At 51.5% G+C, this 17,487-nt stretch overlaps 1 protein-coding gene across 1 annotated transcript in view; it reads left to right on the top strand.

The window, feature by feature from the left end:
- The first annotated feature begins 996 nt into the window (after positions 1-996).
- Positions 997-17,487, top strand: part of XYLB (xylulokinase) — a 42,469-nt gene continuing 25,978 nt past the window's right edge. Inside the window, exons 1-9 of the mRNA XM_059077354.2 lie at positions 997-1,151; positions 2,388-2,470; positions 5,503-5,572; positions 7,551-7,631; positions 9,993-10,079; positions 10,718-10,846; positions 11,669-11,734; positions 13,437-13,509; positions 15,519-15,637. Coding sequence (XP_058933337.1) covers positions 1,095-1,151; positions 2,388-2,470; positions 5,503-5,572; positions 7,551-7,631; positions 9,993-10,079; positions 10,718-10,846; positions 11,669-11,734; positions 13,437-13,509; positions 15,519-15,637 — 765 coding nt within the window. The 5' untranslated portion in view covers positions 997-1,094. The remainder of the gene's footprint in view (positions 1,152-2,387; positions 2,471-5,502; positions 5,573-7,550; positions 7,632-9,992; positions 10,080-10,717; positions 10,847-11,668; positions 11,735-13,436; positions 13,510-15,518; positions 15,638-17,487) is intronic.

Below are 17,487 nucleotides of genomic sequence, written 5' to 3'. Positions count from 1 at the left end.
AGCTTGAGAAACAGCCAGCTGCCTCAGCCTTCAAGAGACTTTTCTATTTTGCCACGGGTCTTCTCACAAGGCTGCCCAGAAAATTGTCTTGTTTAGTGGTTAAACATGTAAGTTCTGCACCCAAACTCACTAGCTTTGGGTCCAGCCCTGCCACTGACCTTGGGACCTTGGGCTAAGAAGAGGATCTGGGTTCCAAGCAGCTCGAGTTCAGCAAGAGAGATATGGGTAATAAGACCATTGCATCAGGGCAGGGGCTCTGCTGGGCTGGGGTCTCCTGGGCGGAGCATTTCACCTGGGTGGGTGTTGGGAAGGCTTCTGCGGGACACACTAGGTGGAATGAGGGGAAGAGAAGGGGTCCTCAGCTACAGGAAGAAAAGGAGTGAGTCTGCTTTTGGTTCTCATCCCCGTTCACCATGCCTGGAATACCAGCTGACCGCAGGAATGAACGAAGGAGCCCCTTTTGGGGGAAGTGGGGGCGAGGTGGCTCAGGAGCTCTGACTTTAAATGCAGAGGTGGGATGTGGCACACGTCACAGCTGGGAAACTACTGAGATCTACTGGGTCAGGACAGGGCCTGCTGGAGCCCCGTGCCTCCAACCCCAGGGCACATTTCCCTGTACCCCCTAACTCACCACCATGAGTGGACAGCTGCTGCAGTACCCGAGAAGGACGGCCATGGAGGTCCCCAGGCTCAGGGCCCCCAGAGAGACAGGGACAAGCCGGCTTAAGGTTGAATCCTCTGGCCCAGGCGTCCTCCGAGAGAAGGCAGGCAGCGTTAAGGCCGGGCCTGGGCAGGGAGAACATTTGGATGGGAAGCGGGGCGGGGCGGGATTGGAGGGAACGGGCTGCGCAGGGGGCTGCGCAGGGGACACCCGTCGGTCTCCCAGGTGCGAAGCGCAGGCGGAGGCCGAGCCGCGGTGCGTCCCCGCCCTGTTCACCAGCAGGCGGCGCCAGAGCGCAAGGGGCCTCGGGTCCCGGAGTCCGGCCGGGCGGGGCGAGGGGCGGACCCCGGCGTATCGGAGCGTTGGGGCGCGGCGGCAGTCCGGCGGCGGGAAGGACCGAGACAGCGGCACGCCTCCTGGAACCTCTGCGGCCATGGCCGAGCACGCTGGTCGCCGCTGCTGCCTGGGCTGGGACTTCAGCACGCAGCAGGTATCGGCGCGGGCCCGGGGTCGGCCGGGCGGGGCCGCCACTTCCGCGACGCCGGGCGGGCTGTCGGGGGACCCGGGCGCCTGGAACCCTGGGCCGCGCCGCGGGCGCTCCTCCCTCTCGGGCTTCCCGGGGCCCCGGCGCCTCCGTCCAGCCTGGACCCCGGCACTCCCAGAAAGGGCGCCCACCCCCACTCTCCCGAAGGACCCACGGGCACGTGGCGGGGAAATGCCCGGAAGGCTGGGGGGGGGCACCCGAAGGGCTCGCGTGCCATCATGGGCGCAGATTGACAGGGACCCGAAGGAGCTCAGCTACAGTAAACAGAGGACCAGACAGACGGGTAGACACGCAGGCAGAACCAGTGAACTGCAACCAGATCACCGCTAGGAGCTTTTTTTTTTTTTTTTTTAAGTGAAATGGGCACAGTGTACACCTGAACTTTGTTCTGCCCTGTGACAGCCCTTGGTTGGCACCAGCGTGCTCAGGTCAACGTGCCCAGCTGTGCTGCTCTCAGGGCCAGTAAGACAGGCAAGCAGAGTCAAAATTTGTCTTCAAATTGGGCTTGGGGTGCCAAGGGGCTGGCTCCTCCTTAACTTGGGAAATCAACACAGTTGCAATGAAATCCCCCTCTTCGAATGGGTCAAGGGAGCAAGGCCAATCCCTGATCAAAGTCCTGTGGGACCTCGGATTAGTCAGGTTGTCCTGCTAGGCCTCAGTTTCTCCATCTGTCCAGGAAAGGAGTTGTATCCTTGAGTTTGGAGGTCTGCTCCATTGGGGCATGTGTCTCTGGTCCTTGACTATGGCCTGTGGGAACAGACCAGGGACCTTGCCTCTCAGATCTCTGCAGGCATGGACCTCCAAGAGACATCTCAAAACCTTGCCTCCCATGCCTTCCCCTCTAGGACTTTCTCAGGGTTCCTTGCCTGGCACAGGAACCAGCTCATCTGTGAACATCTACCTCTAGAGGATCGTGGCTTTGGCTGTTTGGAGGGCAAGAATTCCCTGAGCTACATGGGTGTTTCTGCTTAGCCTCAGCTTCTCCATTTTACTAAGTCTTTGGATATGTCCCCAGATGAGGCCTCTGTTCCCATGGTTACAATGATGTACCCCAGCCTCAAGGAGGTCTCCAGACTGAACCACTTCTAGGGGGTTGGGCTTCACTTGGTGATGTTCATATCCCTGGACCAGTGTAGAAACTGAGGAAAATTCTATACATTGTTTTTTTTTAATGCCTTCCAGGTAAAAGTTGTTGCTGTTGATGCAGAGCTGAATGTCTTCTATGAGGACAGTGTGCATTTTGACAGAGACCTTCTAGAATTTGGGTATGTATCTAGTGTGCATGTATGTGTTGGGGGTTGGTTTTGAGGTCCTCCCTGAACTTGTTTTTTTTTTTTTTTTGGCTGTACCGTGTGCAGCTTGTGGGACTGTAGTTCCCTCACCAGGGATTGAACCTGGGCACCACCCCCACAAGTGAAAGCATGAGTCCAAACCACTGGACCACCAGGGAACTCCCCCTCCTTCAACCTTTTAAATTTATAAACCACACTGTTCTGGTTTCCTCAAACTGCAAGAGGGGTTGTCTTAATAAATCTCTCAGCATCTTTCTTCTATGCCTAGAATGCACACTTCTGCATTCCTTTCCAATTCCACTCATTGCTTCATATATGTATAGTAGGTATCAGTTGAGACTTACTTTGTACCAAGCACCGTGCTGGGTGCTGAAATAGTGAACGAAAAAACGACATTGTCCTTGCTTTCCCAGAGCTTCCCATTGAGTGGGGGGGGATTGATATCAATCCAAGACTGATTGATTAAAAAAGAAAAACCCAAAAGAATGTTTGTTCATAAACTCAGAGAAGGCCATTGAAGGAAAGAAACTCACTTCTTCAAGTGCTTATTGTAAAGGAATATGACCTAGACTTGTGAGAGTAGTTTAGGGAATGTTCCTAAGGAAGTAGTGCTTAAGCCAAGATCTGAATGATTGAGGTTAGCCAGGTGATAGAAGGTAGAGAGCTTTCCACGCAGAAGGAACAGCATGTGCAAAGGCCCTGTGGCAAGGAACACTGCTCATTCATGGAACTGAAGAAGGCCAAGTGACTGGGGAGCAGAGAGGGAGGTGGAAGCTGGGTTGGGCCATATAGGCCATGGAATAGAACTTGTCTTTATCCTAAAAGCTATGGTCACCCACTGAAGGGCCATAGGAATGGGGGGTCCGGGGAGGTATGACATGGTTTTATTTGTGTTTTGAAAAGATCTCTCTGGTGCAGTGGGAAAGCAGGTGGGATGTGGCCAGAATACAGGTTGGAAAACTACTGAGGAAGTTTTTCAAGATCATCTGGATGAGAAATGATGTTGACTGGAGGAGAGAGAGCTGGGTGGTAAAATTGACAGGTCTTGGTACAGAATTGAATATGAGATATGAAGGTGAGGCTTCTGGCTGGCATTCAGGGTGGATGGTAGACTATGAAAGAGAATTGGTTTCCAGAAGAAAGATCATGAGTTTAGGTTTTGTATTAGTTTGGTAGGGCTGCCAGAACAAAATACCACAGACTGGGTGGTTTAAATAACACACACTTATGTTCTCAGGGGTCTGGAGTCTGGAAGTCCAATTTCAAGGTGCTGGCAGCATTGCTTTCCTCTGAGGTCTCTCCTTGGTTTCCAGATGGCTGCCTTCTTGCTGCCTCTCACATGGTTGTCTCTCTGTGTGAGTGCACCCCTGGTGTCTCCCAGTTATTTTATGTCCTAATCTTTGTTTTTCAAGTTGATATGTTGTATTTTCATTTTTATTCAGTTCAAGAAATTTTCTTTTTTCTTGGCTGTGCTGTGTGGCATGTGGGATCTTAGTTCCCCGACCAGGGGTCGAACCTGTGCACCCAGCAGTGGAAGCATGGAGTCTTAACCACTGGACCACCAGGGAAGTCCTTCAACTTATAAATTTTGGGGGACACAATTCAGTCCATAACAGCTGTGGATTTGTTGATTTTGAGGTGTCTCAGAGAGGTCCTGGTAGAAGTTTCCCTCCATGTCTATTTTAGATGTCACTTCCTTCTTGAAGCCTTCTCTGCTGGCCTTTCCCTCTCACTGCCCATCACCTTGTGTTGCCATCTATTTCTCCCCCAGCTGATGTGTCTCCTTTGAGCTGAAGTTGGAAGCCACCTTGCTTTCATATATTTTTTAAATTTTATTTTATTTATTTATTTTTGGCTGCATTGTGTCTTCATTACTACACACGGACTTTATCTAGTTGCAGCAAGTGGGGGCTACTCTTTGTTGTGGTGCGTGGGCTTCTCATTACGGTGGCTTCTCTTATTGCGGAGCATGGGCTCTAGGCATGCAGGCTTCAGTAGTTGTGGCACGTGGGCTCAGTAGTTGTGGCTTGCGGACTCTAGAATGCAGGCTCAGTAGTTGTGGCACACGGGCTTAGTTGCTCTGCGGCATGTGGGATCTTCCCAGACCAGGGCTCGAACCTGTGTCCCCTGCATTGGCAGACAGATTCTTTTTTTTTTGGCAGGCAGATTCTTAACCACCGTGCCACCAGGGAAGCCCTTGCTTTCATATTTTATATTACTGCAGGCCACCTGTGTTAGAGTTTTGGTAGTTTGTGTCTTTCAAGGAACTGGTCCATTTCATCTAACCTATCAGGTTTGTGGCCATAGAGTTGTTCATAATATTACTTTATTGTCCTTTGATGCCTGTGGGATCAGTAGTGATGACCTTTCTATCATTTCTGATGTTGGGAATTTGTGTCTTCTCTCTTTTTTCTCTTGATGAGCCTGGCTAGAGATTTATCAATTTTATTGATCTTTCAAAAGGATCAACTTTTGGTTTCATTGATTTTCTCTTTTCATTTTCATTGACTCGTGTTCTAATTTTAATTATTTCTTTTCTTCTGCTTGGGTTATTGCTGTTGTTGCCATATTTGAGTTTTTGTTTTTTATGTCCTTGAATTTCTCAGTCTCTTTTTCTGTTGCTTCTTGGTTTTGAGTCATTGTTTAAAAGGCCTCCTCACTCCAAGATTATGAAGTGGATTTGGAAGGGCTTCTAATCCAACCCCAAATTTCTCCGGTCCTTTCATGCTCACTGCTCCAAGTGACTGCCTTTCAGGGTGAACCCCTTATACTTAGAAGGCTTGTTTTTGCTGGTGCTTTCCGAGAATTGCCACCTCTGGGCCACACCGGGCAATTTCCATGCCTTCTCTCTCCATCTCGCCCAGCATCTTCCTTGTTCAATCTAGAGTTCCCACACAAGACTGTGGGGGTGGGAGGGTGCTTCTCCTTCTGTGGAGGGATCCAGGATCTGCCATCACTGGGTCCCCTCCTAAGGCTCTATCCCACATTCTCTCTTCTGCTTGTAGGACTCAGGGTGGAGTTCATGTTCACGAGGATGGGCTGACAGTGACTTCTCCAGTCCTGATGTGGGTCCAGGTAAGTACAGGGCTTCCTGTCCCTCTCCTCTCCCAGCCCATCTTACCATCAGACTTGGCGATTTGCTAGGAAGCCCAAAGGTGGCAGCTCACGAGAGCCTCTGTTGAGAGGTCCTCGGGCCAGACTCAGCCTTAATACTCCTGAGCTGAGAGGACTCACAAAGGGCTTCCAGGTTCTGAAGCCAGAGCAGCTGGAAAGTCCTGCCAGTGACCATCTTTAAAATTCCACAGAGCAAACGTTTCCCAAACACTCTGATTTCAGGCCCGGTGGCCACCCTTGAACCCTGAGATCCAAACATGGCCCTTGGGCTCTTCTCTTAGTGCTCAGTCGCCAGACTCTTTAACTCCAAGGGCAGGGGCCTTCAGAATGGTGGCTTGTGACCTGCCTAGTCAGGCTCAGATCCATCCCAAGCCAGGCCTGCCCGCTCAGGACCAGTGAGAAAGGAAGATGCCTGTTGCCAGATCCGGGTGACCCACGGGGCCACAGGGCCAGGGTGTGTGGACAGCACAGGCAGGTATGATAGGAGCCAAGGGCTGCCTCATGGGTTGCAGGGGACCTGAGACCCTGAAACTAGAGGCCAGCCAAAGGCAGGACTGAATGTGTCTGGCCAAAGCTTTTTCAGTCCTCCAGTACCTGTTTAACCGATTCCCTGTACTAACTTCTTTCTGTTAATGTAACAAGGATGATTTCTTTTTTATCGGCCTGACCCTGACTCATACTGGAGGATTGGGGATAAAGGATGAACTTCCGCCACACAGGCTGCTGGGGAAATACTTCAGGGGGGCTGAGCCGGACCACAGGGCAGTGGCAGTGGGGGTAACCGGCAAGAGTCGCTGTCTGGGGCTTCCCTGGTGGCGCAGTGGTTGAGAGTCCGCCTGCCGATGCAGGGGACACGGGTTTGTGCCCCGATCCGGGAAGATCCCACATGCCGTGGAGCGGCTGGGCCCATGAGCCATGGCCGCTGAGCCTGCGCGTCCGGAGCCTGTGCTCCGCAGCGGGAGAGGCCACAACAGTGAGAGGCCCGCGTACCGCAAAAAAAAAAAAAAAAAGAGTCGCTGTCTGGAGGTCCCACTGAGGATGTCAGGGGCTTCTGATGGGCCAAGGCCTTAACTTGGGGAGGTGGCAAGTGAGTAGAGAGCCAGGCTTGGGGTTGGGACCAGGATAATTGCTACTCCTGAGGGGCCCCCAGAACTGGACCTGTTCTAGCTTTGCCAGTCCCTTCCCCAGCTCTGCCCAACTCCCTGCCTGAGGTTTGGCAAGCAGCGCCAAGTTGGCCGACGCAGCCAGGACTGTGAAAGAGCCCTCCCGGCATAGGATGGGGGTGGGAGGGTCAGGCCAAATCTCCAGTGGCTTCTGTACCCTGAAGAAAACACAGCCTGGGATCCGTATCTAATTCCCAGGGAAGTGTCAAGCTCTGCTGGGTGGCACCATCCATCCCACACATGGGGTCTTGCCAGAAAGGCAGTTCCAACCAGACGGTGGAAGGGGAAATAGGGGGTTGGGACAAATGGTCACCATCTTTACCTACTCCCTCCAGCCTGTACTCCCGGACACAGGAGTCTGGGCCTGGAGCCCTGTTCTGATGGAAGGCTTTGCTTTGCTCTTTGCTTCTCCATTGCAGTGAAGTTATATCACTAATGTGAGTTGAAAATGCAGATAAAAGAAACTGAAATTTGAGCCACCTCGTTTTTGCTCTTCCTGCGCGCCTGGAAGTCACCAGTTGGAGAAGCAAAATTTGAGGAGTGCTGGTTTCTGATTGCATTTATTTAAGATATTTTTAGCATAGCTCACTTTTTTGTTTGCTTGATGCCTACTCGTTTAATTGATGTATTTATTCTAGTGCTTCCAAATCCCGAGTCATCAGTTCCTTCTCTGCCTCCGCTGGAAGGGCAGGCACTTACAGTCCAAATCAAGGCTTGTGTGTTAGCCTGGTTCTGTGGTTCAGGACAGTCACGGTGGATTCTGTGTTTCTTCTCAGGCTTTGGATATCATCTTGGAGAAGATGAAGGCTTCGGGCTTTGACTTCTCTCAAGTCCTCGCCTTGTCTGGGGCGGGCCAGGTTTGTTTGCTGCACCCTCCATCTATGGCATAAGGGAGTCTGTCTTGGGCAGTGGTGCAGGTGCTGAGGTGACAGCTTCCCTCGAGGGAAGGTGCTTGTTCTTGAAAGCCACGGCGCACATTTTGTTGCAGTGAAAATCCGTATAGCTGTTTCACCTTGGTGGATATATCACTTGCCTCCTTGCAAAAGGATTTGAGACAGTTCTTACAATTAAGCATTATACAAAATAGGACACAGGGTGAGGAGGCACTGGATAGAGGTCCTCTAAGGGGAAGAGGAAGCATTTGACATGAATGTACCATGACTGGGGGCACAAAATTGCTTTTCTCTTTCTTGGAAGTAAAAGTAAAGTCAGAAATCATGCTAATGATAGCAGTTTTAGTAGTAGAGATATTAGTAATAATGGTGACAAAGAACATGGAGCACTTAGTGTATGGCAGGTGCAGTACTGAGCATTTTACATGCACTAACTTAGTCCTCATAACGATTGTACCAGGTGGTATCGTGCAGTGGTTAGCGCAGGGGCTCTGGGTTTGATCCCTAGCTCTGCCATTTACCAGCAGCAACCTGGAGCACGTCGTTCAGCTTTCTGGTGCCTCCATACTCTCATGTGCTGTAGGGTCAATGTGAATGTTAAATACATAGGACAGGGCAAAAAAAAATTTAAGTTTTAGCTGCTTTTATTATCATTGCCATTTACATGGGGAAACAGAGGCACCAAGTGGTGATGTCACTTGCCCAAGGTCACATAGCTGCTAGGAGGAGGAGTCAGGATTCAAGTCCAGTGTTATTCTCCAAATCACTTTGCTCCATGCTGGATTAGCATGTCTTCACATCCTCGTTAGAGAGCGCTTACTGATGCTTCTGAAGATGCCTCTTCTTCCCCTGACCTGACAGGAGTGTATTGATTGTGTCCTTGTTACACTAAACAGAGTCCCTGGTGATCTTGTCCACATCTCTCACCTGAACCCCAGGCCTGGACACCCTCTCCCTCCCAGACATCCCCTCCGCCCCCTTGGCCAGGTGTCCCAGGAATACGCCAAACTTATCATGTCCCAGACTGAGCACACTGTCTTTCCCCCGATGTCCTCCTCCAGTGCCCTTTCTTGGGGAGTTCTCCTTCTCCACCGGGGCCACAACCCAGGTGTCGTTCCTGACCCCTCCATCTTCCCAGCCCTACATCCAGGGGGTCACCCCGTGCTGCTGATTTGTACATGACTCTATTTTTTTTTTTTTTTTTTTTTTTGCGGTACGCGGGCCTGTCACTGCTGTGGCCTCTCCCGTTGCAGAGCACAGGCTCCGGACGCGCAGGCTCAGCGGCCATGGCTCACGGGCCCAGCCGCTCCGCGGCACGTGGGATCTTCCCAGACCGGGGCACGAACCCGTATCCCCTGCATCAGCAGGCGGGCTCTCAACCACTGCGCCACCAGGGAAGCCCTGTACATGACTCTTGAGTCTGCCACTTCTTCTCCAACTCCGCCTCTGTTGCCCCAGGCCTAGTACCCATCATTTTTCTCTAGGCCTCTGCTTCTCCTCCCTTCCTCCAACCTACCTTCTCCATGACTCCCACAAGCCCTTTTCATACATTCATCCCTGGCCATGTCACTCCCCTGCCAATCCAGAGTTCTCACCACCCCAAGATAAACCCCAGCCTCCCGAGCATGGATGTCAAGGCTCAGGCTGTCACCTTCCCCGCCAGTCCCCACTGCCCCCCGCCCCAGCCTCAGGCCCCTTCCGTGTAGCTGCCAGCCTCTCTCAGCTGTGGTTACTCTGCGTGGAACACCTGCACCCTCAGCTCTGGGATCCTTCCTTAATTATCACGTTCACTTCTACCCACCTGCACCCCCAGCTGGCTAGATGCCCGTCCTCTGTGTTCCCACAACCCTGCCACTGCACTTAATAGGGTTTTGTCCGTTTGTGTCCTTTTCCCTGACTCAACTCCAGTATCCTGCAGAGTAGCGACAATACTACCCTAGTCATCTGTCCCATGCCTGGCACGATCTGGGTGATCCATCAATGTTGAATGAAGAATGGGTAAGTGAATGAATGAGTGAATGTCAGGTAGTATTATAAGCAATATATTTAAATACAGTTTTACAAAGCCACCAAAATCCAGACTGATAGTAGTTTCTTGGACCCTTCCTACAAGTTTCGAGGTGGACAGGGCAGAGTTCCTCCCCATATTATAGAAATGAAAACCAAGTCTCATAAAGGTGATGACCTCTGCGACTTAAAGTGGCGGGGCAGGCTTGGAGTCCAGTTCTTTGACGTGTGGTCTGGGGTCTTTCTGGGTCCCCAGGAGGCTGACACAGGTGTGTGGCCACAGCCACGTGAACATGGGCTTGGGTTTTCCCTCGGCAGCAACATGGAAGCGTGTACTGGAAGGCTGGGGCCAGCCAGGTGCTGACAAGCTTGTCACCGGACCTCCTGTTGCATGAGCAGCTGCAGGTAACTGGCCGTGCTGTGGGAGTCTGAGAAACTTCCGTAGTGGGGAGAAGGGCCCCGTGTCCTGAGGGCCCTGAAGCCTGGGGCTTTTGTGCATCGTCAGGGGTGTGGGAAGTTGGCTTGGGCAGCAGTCCTGTGAGCGTGGTCTTCCCTGCCTGCCTGCCACAGACATCCCTGCTGTCTGGGCAGAGGCTCAGGTGCTAACAGCCCACGTCACACTGGTCCCCTCCAGCCCAGCAGGACTCTGTGGCGAGTTCCCCCCTCGGGAATCTCCCCCTGGGACGTGATGCCTCCCGGTGATGCTGGGAAGGTAGACTGCGGTGTCTCCTTTTCTCCCAGGCTCCACAGGCCGCCGCCAAGCTGCCCTTTGCTGCAGCTCCGGCCCTTCACCGCCCATCTCTGGTGTTGCCTGTGGTGCTCAGATGTCCTTGCCAGAACCTTCCACCTTGAGCTTTCTGGGGAGAGACCCCGCTAGGCCGGGCCGAGGTTTGGACATGAAGGGCTTGCCCGTGGGTCTTCCAAGGTCACATCCAGGGAAGAGGCGTCCACAGCTGCTGTGATGGGTGTGACTGCCAGCGCCAGGGCAGCCCCCAGAGTCAGTGGGCGGAGCTCATGCCTGTGCCTCTGCCCCTTCTTTCCAGGCCTGTTTCTCCATCAGTGACTGCCCGGTGTGGATGGACTCCAGCACCACAGCCCAGTGCCGCCAGCTGGAGGCAACTGTGGGTGGGGCCCAGGCTCTCAGCTGCCTCACCGGGTCCCGAGCCTATGAGGTGGGCGACGCCTGCCACTCGCTGGGGACGGACTGGGCCAGGAGGAAGGTCCGGTTGCTGGCTTTGATGCCTTCTCCCTGGGTGTCTGGGAGGACACGGCTGGTGACCTGTCCCTGTGGGGATCACGTGAGGCTGTGTGGGTGCCACCCCTGTGGAGCCAGGACTGGGCACTCTGGCCCCTGATTCTGCGCAAGGCCATGTGTGCTGCTCAGAGAGCATGGCAGACCTCCTCTTGTTCCTTAGCCCTCCCAGGTCAGGGCTGAGGTGTGACCAAGGCTGTGCTGTGTATGGGGGTGAGGATGGCACCTCAGTTTCAGCCTCTTTAACCTGGAGATAAAAATAGCACTTACATTTTGGGTAGTTTTGGAGCTGAAAGGAGTCAGTGCTTGTAAGATGCTTAGTGCAGCTCCTGGGAAAGTAAAAAAAGTAAGAGTGCCTCTTTCCTGTTGGCTTCATCCGTGGTCCTACCCCATCCCGTAGGGTGGCTGCTGTTGGCCCAGCTGGGTAATTCGATACTCCCTGGAGCAGAGGTTTGGGGGATAGGACCAACCCCACTTGGGTTGCCTTAAGGAAGAAGAATGTGGGTGGGGATAATACCTGAGTCCCCTGCATGGGTGCCCTTGGTCAGAGCAGACACCCACCTGTGTGAGGAGCGAGGTTATTACTAACGATGTTCATTAAACATCAAACATTTCCAGATTTGAGGCCTTAAGCTTTCATTATGCTAACTAATCTTCAGAGCATGCTACACTAACTTTACTTTATGAAGTTGATCCTTCCCTGTAGGATTTGGGTTTTTAAGAATTTGCACTCTTTTTCCAGCGATTTACAGGAAACCAAATTGCAAAGCTTTACCAGCAGAACCCCGAGGCCTACTCACACACAGAGGTTGGTTGAACGTTCCTCTTTTTTTTTTTTAAGATTTTTTTTTTGATGTGGACCATTTTTAAAGTCTTTTAAAAATTTGTTACAATATTGCTTCTGTTTTTGGTTTTTTTGGCTGCGAGGCATGTGGGATCTTAACTCCCCAACCAGGGATCGAACCTGCACCCCCTGTATTGGAAGGCTAAGTCTTAACCACTGGACTGCCAGGGAAGTCCCTAAACATTCCTCTTTGATTGAAAGTCACAGTTGAATTCCTTTTATAACTTAGCATAAATAAATCTCGTGCATGGGTTAAAAACATTGATTAGCAGACATTAAAAATGATATATATTCAATTTGCTTCTATTCTCATTGTCAGGCTTTTTCCAAAGAGGGGGGAAAGAACAGAATTGTGGGAAAGAGAATTCTCGGGCTCTCCTGACCAGAAGGGTGGAGGTCAGGGTCAGGGTGGGAGCAGGGGACTGGTGTCTTCCTGGGACCACCTGAGTAGGAGATCTGGGTGCCCTTAGGCTCTATCTACTCAATTTCCTTGGTTAATGCAGGATGGTTACCTGCATTTGATTGGTGTGGGGTCATTGTTTTCTTAGGAAATTTGTAAGGCTGGACCAGTGTCTCCAGCTGTGGCCCTTCAACCAGAGCCAGGAACCCAGGTTCATTCCCTGATCCACAGTTGCTGAAAGCCAGCACTTAATGCTGCCTGAGAAGCAGCTGAACATCCTGGCTAGTGATTGTCCTCTCTGAGTAATTAGAAAATGATCAGCTTGTGTTAAACCAAACTGCCTTTTAAATCTTGGATGTTAACATGCAGTTTTTAATTTAATGATTCAAGGTTCCAGATTACTCTGCAGCGTTAGCTGTTAATGAAAGTTTTGGGTGGAGAGGGTGATAAAAATTCTCTGAATTCTATGTGTGGAACAAAGGTGGCCCAACTGGGGACAGGAGGTGATGGCATTCTCTCCCCTGGTCCAAGGGCCCGTGATTCCCATGTGGAAGCAGAGACCCTCAGGGTGACATTTAGAATCCATTATCAATTCCTCCCGCTCATGTTTGGCGCCTCTGGCTTCTGAGGGGCCAGCTTTCCCTTCTCATTCTGAACTCCTGAGACTGTGTTTGTTGTTTCTGAATCCTGTGGCCATGCATCCCACTTCCTCTGTGACTAGATATAAAGACCACAGACATGGAGGAGGGAAATCAGGGCACCACACTCCCTGGCATATGGATTCTGGGTGAAAACCTGCTTCCCTAAGCGTGGCTTTTTTATAAGGTTTTGTAGTTGGTTTGTTTGTTGTTGGTTTTTATTTTTGGCCGTGCCTCGCAGCTTGCAGGATCTTAGTTCCCTGACCAGGGATCAAACCCACACCCCAGGCAGTGAAAACCCGGAATCCTTCCTACCAGGGAACTCCCCTTTTTTTTTTTTTTTTTTTTTTTTTTTTTTTTTTTTCATTTTGAACTTGACAGTTTTATGGCTCATCAGAAACTGCAGAGCAAGGGGCTTTCCTAAGGAGTCACTTCTTGGTATTCCAGCCACTCAAAATGCTCTGAAGGACAGAGGGATACTCAGTCCCTCACATTGCTGGGGCATCTTGCTAAAAATTTCAACTTCCCTCCCCAGTTTAAAACTCTTGTCCTGTCGTGTGTGTGTCAGAAGTAGTCAGTTGTTTATGGAAGTGAGTCATAAATCACACTGTGTTTCTCTCTTCTGCAGAGAATTTCCTTGGTCAGTAGTTTTGCTGCTTCTCTGTTCCTTGGGTCTCACTCTCCTATTGACTACAGTGATGGTAAGTCTTTGGAGTTGATGGTGTGGGTCTGTTGAGCGGGCGTGCGGGCAGCGTGAGCCCCACGCACCCGGGTGGGTGCCAGTCTTCCAGCCCTACCGTCTGTTGCCAAGAAGGGAGTGGATTATCTTTTGCAGTGTAACAAATGGCCCCAGCGCTTAGCAGCTGAGAGTCATAAATGTTTATTATCTCACAGAGTTTCTGAAGGTCAGTAATCTGGGAGTGGCTCCTCTGGATGGTTCTGGCCTAGGGTCTCTTAGGGGGTGGCAGTCAAGCTGGCCGCCAGCACTGCGGTCACTTAAAGGCTTGACTGGGGCTGGAGGATCCACCTCACGTGACTGTGGGCCAGAGGCCTCAGTTCCTTGCCACGTGAGCCCCTCCCCCGTGTGGGAGCTGGATTCACCCCAAGCAAGGGGTGAGAGGAGACAGCGGCCAAGCAGAAGCTGCAGAGTCTTTCACATGATCTTGGAAGTGATGTACATCCCTGTCCCTGGTCACACAGACCTACGGGAACAGGGAGAGGGGACCTCAAACGGTGTGAACACTAGGGGATGAGTAGGGAATCATCCTGGAGCCTGGCTCCCACAAGGAGTTACTTGTTGAAGTTTTTGTCCACATTTGGGGAACTCATGAGAGTGGTGAGCTTCTGGAATCAAAACCCCAACAAAAATAAATGCAGATACTATGTGTAAAACAGATAACTAATGAGAACCTTCTGTATAGCACAGGGAACTCTACTCAGTGCACTGTGGTGACCTAAATGAGAAGGAAATCCAAAAAAGACCGGGGATATGTGTATATGTATAGCTGATTCACTGTGCTGAACGGTAGAAACGAACACAACACTGTGAAGCAACTATACTCTGATAAATAAACAAACAAACAAATAAATAAATGCAAACGATGCCAGTGAAGAAGGAGAGCTGGGAGGAGGTTGCTGAAGGAGCTCTTTGGGTGAGACTAGCATGGAGGGAGGAGAATGCAGAGCAAGAGCCCAGGCCCGGGAGAGTGGCCTCGGAAGAGCCTCGAGTTGCTCCGAGTCTCTGGGAGCTCAGCTGAAGTGTGTGAGTGCTGTCGTGTACCAGATGCTAGTCTCGTTTTCAGGGCAAGTAGGGTGACTAAGGAGTGCTCCCAAAGCTTCGCTCGCAATCTGGAGAAGAAAAGCGTCGTCCCACACAGGAATCCAGCTCCTTGGAGCTCAGACCAGCAGAGCCCTACCCATGGAATAGCCTGTATCCACCTGTGTCCTCCATACTCACCCCAGCCAGCTGCTAAGCGCTGCTGGGGAATGTTACGTTGTTGCTCTAGACATTCCTGAGCTTCATCCTCAGCTGAGTCTCCACCCACTCCCTTCACTGTCCAGAAGTCACCTCTTAATTTACCAGTAGTCTGACGATCTCATATGGGCACAGGGCTCTAGCAGCACCCAACCCACCTGCCCGCCTCCACCTGGGCCCACAGAGGAGGAGGAGGGCTGTCCACCCGACCTCTGGGTTCTCCCCCCTCCCCATCCTCAGGAGAACCTTGGGAGAAGTAGATCGTTTTAGGGAAGAGTTAGCTGATCTTAGTGACGAGGATGAGGAAGTTTAGAGGTGTCTGAGAGCTTTCCTCAAAAAGTTAGATGTGATTGGGAAATCCCTGAGAGCTGACCCACATCAGTGCCAGGGCTGCCCCTAGCCTTGAACCCTAGGGGACACGCAGAGCCATCCTAGGTGACATTGGTGGGAGCTCCCGTCCCCCAGCCAGGTCTTAGAGCAGTGGATTTCCAGGCTAACTGTGGGATTTAAGCCCGTGAGGAATGTTTCGGGGGGCGGAGGCATGTGTTTCTAAGGGCCCTGCTGACTTCTGTCTCTCTGGTTCCAGAGTTAACCAGGCACATTGTATACGTTCCATCGGGAAAGAGCTCCAGGTATATGTTTGCTGTGAGAATGATCCACTCTCGGCCAGAATTGTGCATTTTTACAAAAGGTCCTTTTTTAAGATTTCTCTGTCTTGTTTCCTTCCTTCCTTAGGTTCTGGAATGAATTTGTTGCAGATCCAGGACAAAGTCTGGTCGCAGGCTTGCCTTGGTGCCTGTGCACCTCATTTAGAGGAGAAGCTCGGCCTGCCGGTGCCGTCATGCTCGGTTGTGGTAGGTTCCCTGCCCAGTGACGCGACTCACTGGAGAGCTGGCAGCTGCTGGGGAAGCTGTGTAGTATACACACACACACACACACACACACACACACACACACACACACACATCCATTTACACACGGGCACACACACATGTGACTTTGTCTAGTACAAGATAAGTATTTGACATGATTCAGAGCGAAATGTCTGTATCAGTGTCTTGTACTCAGGTGCAATAACTACATCAAAGTAAAAAGCTTCTACGCAGCAAAGGAAACGGTCAACAAAGTGAAAAGGCAACCTATCAAATGAGAGAAAATATTTGCAAACTATATACTGATAAAGGGTTAATATCTAATACATATATAAAGAACTCATACAACTTAACAGCAAAAAAACAAACAATTCAATTAAAAAGCTTTAACCAGGAACTTCCTTGGTGGTACAGTGGTTATGAATCCAACTGCCAATGCAGGGAACATGGGTGTGAGCCCTGGTCCCAAAGATCCCACATGCCGTAGAGCAACTAAGCCCGTGCACCACAACGACTGAGCCTGTGCTCTAGAGCCCGCGAGCCACAACTCCTGAGCCCGCATGCCACAACTACTGAAGCCTGCACTACTGGAGCCTGTGCTCTGCAGCAAGAGAAGCCACCACAACGAGAAGCCCATGCACTGCAACAAAGAGTAGCCCCCACTCGCTGCAATTAGAGAAAGCCTGTGTGCAGGAACAAAGACCCAATGCAGACAAAATAAATAAATAAATTTATTAAAAACAGAAAACCTTTAACCATCAGTGTGGCACCCACATTCGGGATAGACACTGGCTGTCCACGCCCTGGTTTCCCCTAGTTGGCCAGCTAAGTTCTTGGTTGGGCCCTGCACTCGGCCCTTTGGCGGAGAGCATGTGCCCCACAGCCAGAACAGCAGAACCCCTGGGTGGTGCAGAGCGTTGGCTGCGAAGGAAAGATAAGGGCCCCTGAGTCCCAGGGAGAGTCACAGAGCTGGGAGGGGTGGGCCACCAGGAGAACCAGGCTATCATGAGTGCCTTACTCCTCACGTGTGGAGTCCCAACCACAGAAGCACTTTCTGAGATGAACAGTGACCTGCTGAAAACAGCCTTTACCACCATGAGCAGAATCTCAAAGCCAAATCGTCATCATCCAAAGGGTGCCGTGAGGCCACCGCACAGAGCTTAAATTAAGGGTGTCTTGCCCTGTAGAAGCAGACAGTTCAGGACCCAGGCAGGCTGACGCACAGTAGAAAGAAAAAGTAAGGGCTAACAGAAAACAGCCAAGCCTCTGGTACTGGTATTCCACACGTGGCATTTTTTTTTTTTTTTTTGGCAGTTTGTGGGCCTCTCACTGTTGTGGCCTCTCCCGTTGCGGAGCACAGGCTCCGGATGCACAGGCTCAGCGGCCATGGCTCACGGGCCCAGCCGCTCCACGGCATGTGGGATCTTCCCGGACCGGGGCACGAACCCGTGTCCCCTGCATCGGCAGGCGGACTCTCAACCACTGCGCCACTAGGGAAGCCCCGGCTTTCAGTTTCAAGTGAGATGGAGAGCAGTGTTTTGTCCACGGCAACCGGCTTTGTTTGCCTTATGCCAGGAACACATGCCTCCAAGAGGTAGCCCGTGCAGACACCAGCAGCTTGAGGAATGGAAAAGAACTGATTGTGGAAAGTGTATTTTCATTTGTGACATAGGTACCCACGTGATGGGGGGAAACAAGCAAAATCCATGTTTTCTGTCATCCCTTTTTCTGAAGGTGGTGCCCAAATGGCTTTCTCTTCTTTTCTGCAGGAAAATATTTGGAGATACAGTGTAGCAGACACTTCCCACCTTGCATCCTCCCAGCCCCCTTTT

This window comes from Kogia breviceps, chromosome 10 (assembly GCF_026419965.1).
Source record: "Kogia breviceps isolate mKogBre1 chromosome 10, mKogBre1 haplotype 1, whole genome shotgun sequence".
Taxonomy (NCBI): Eukaryota; Metazoa; Chordata; class Mammalia; order Artiodactyla; family Physeteridae; genus Kogia; species Kogia breviceps.
The sequence above is the reverse complement of the archived record's forward strand: the minus strand, read 5'-3'. Positions and strand labels throughout refer to the sequence as shown.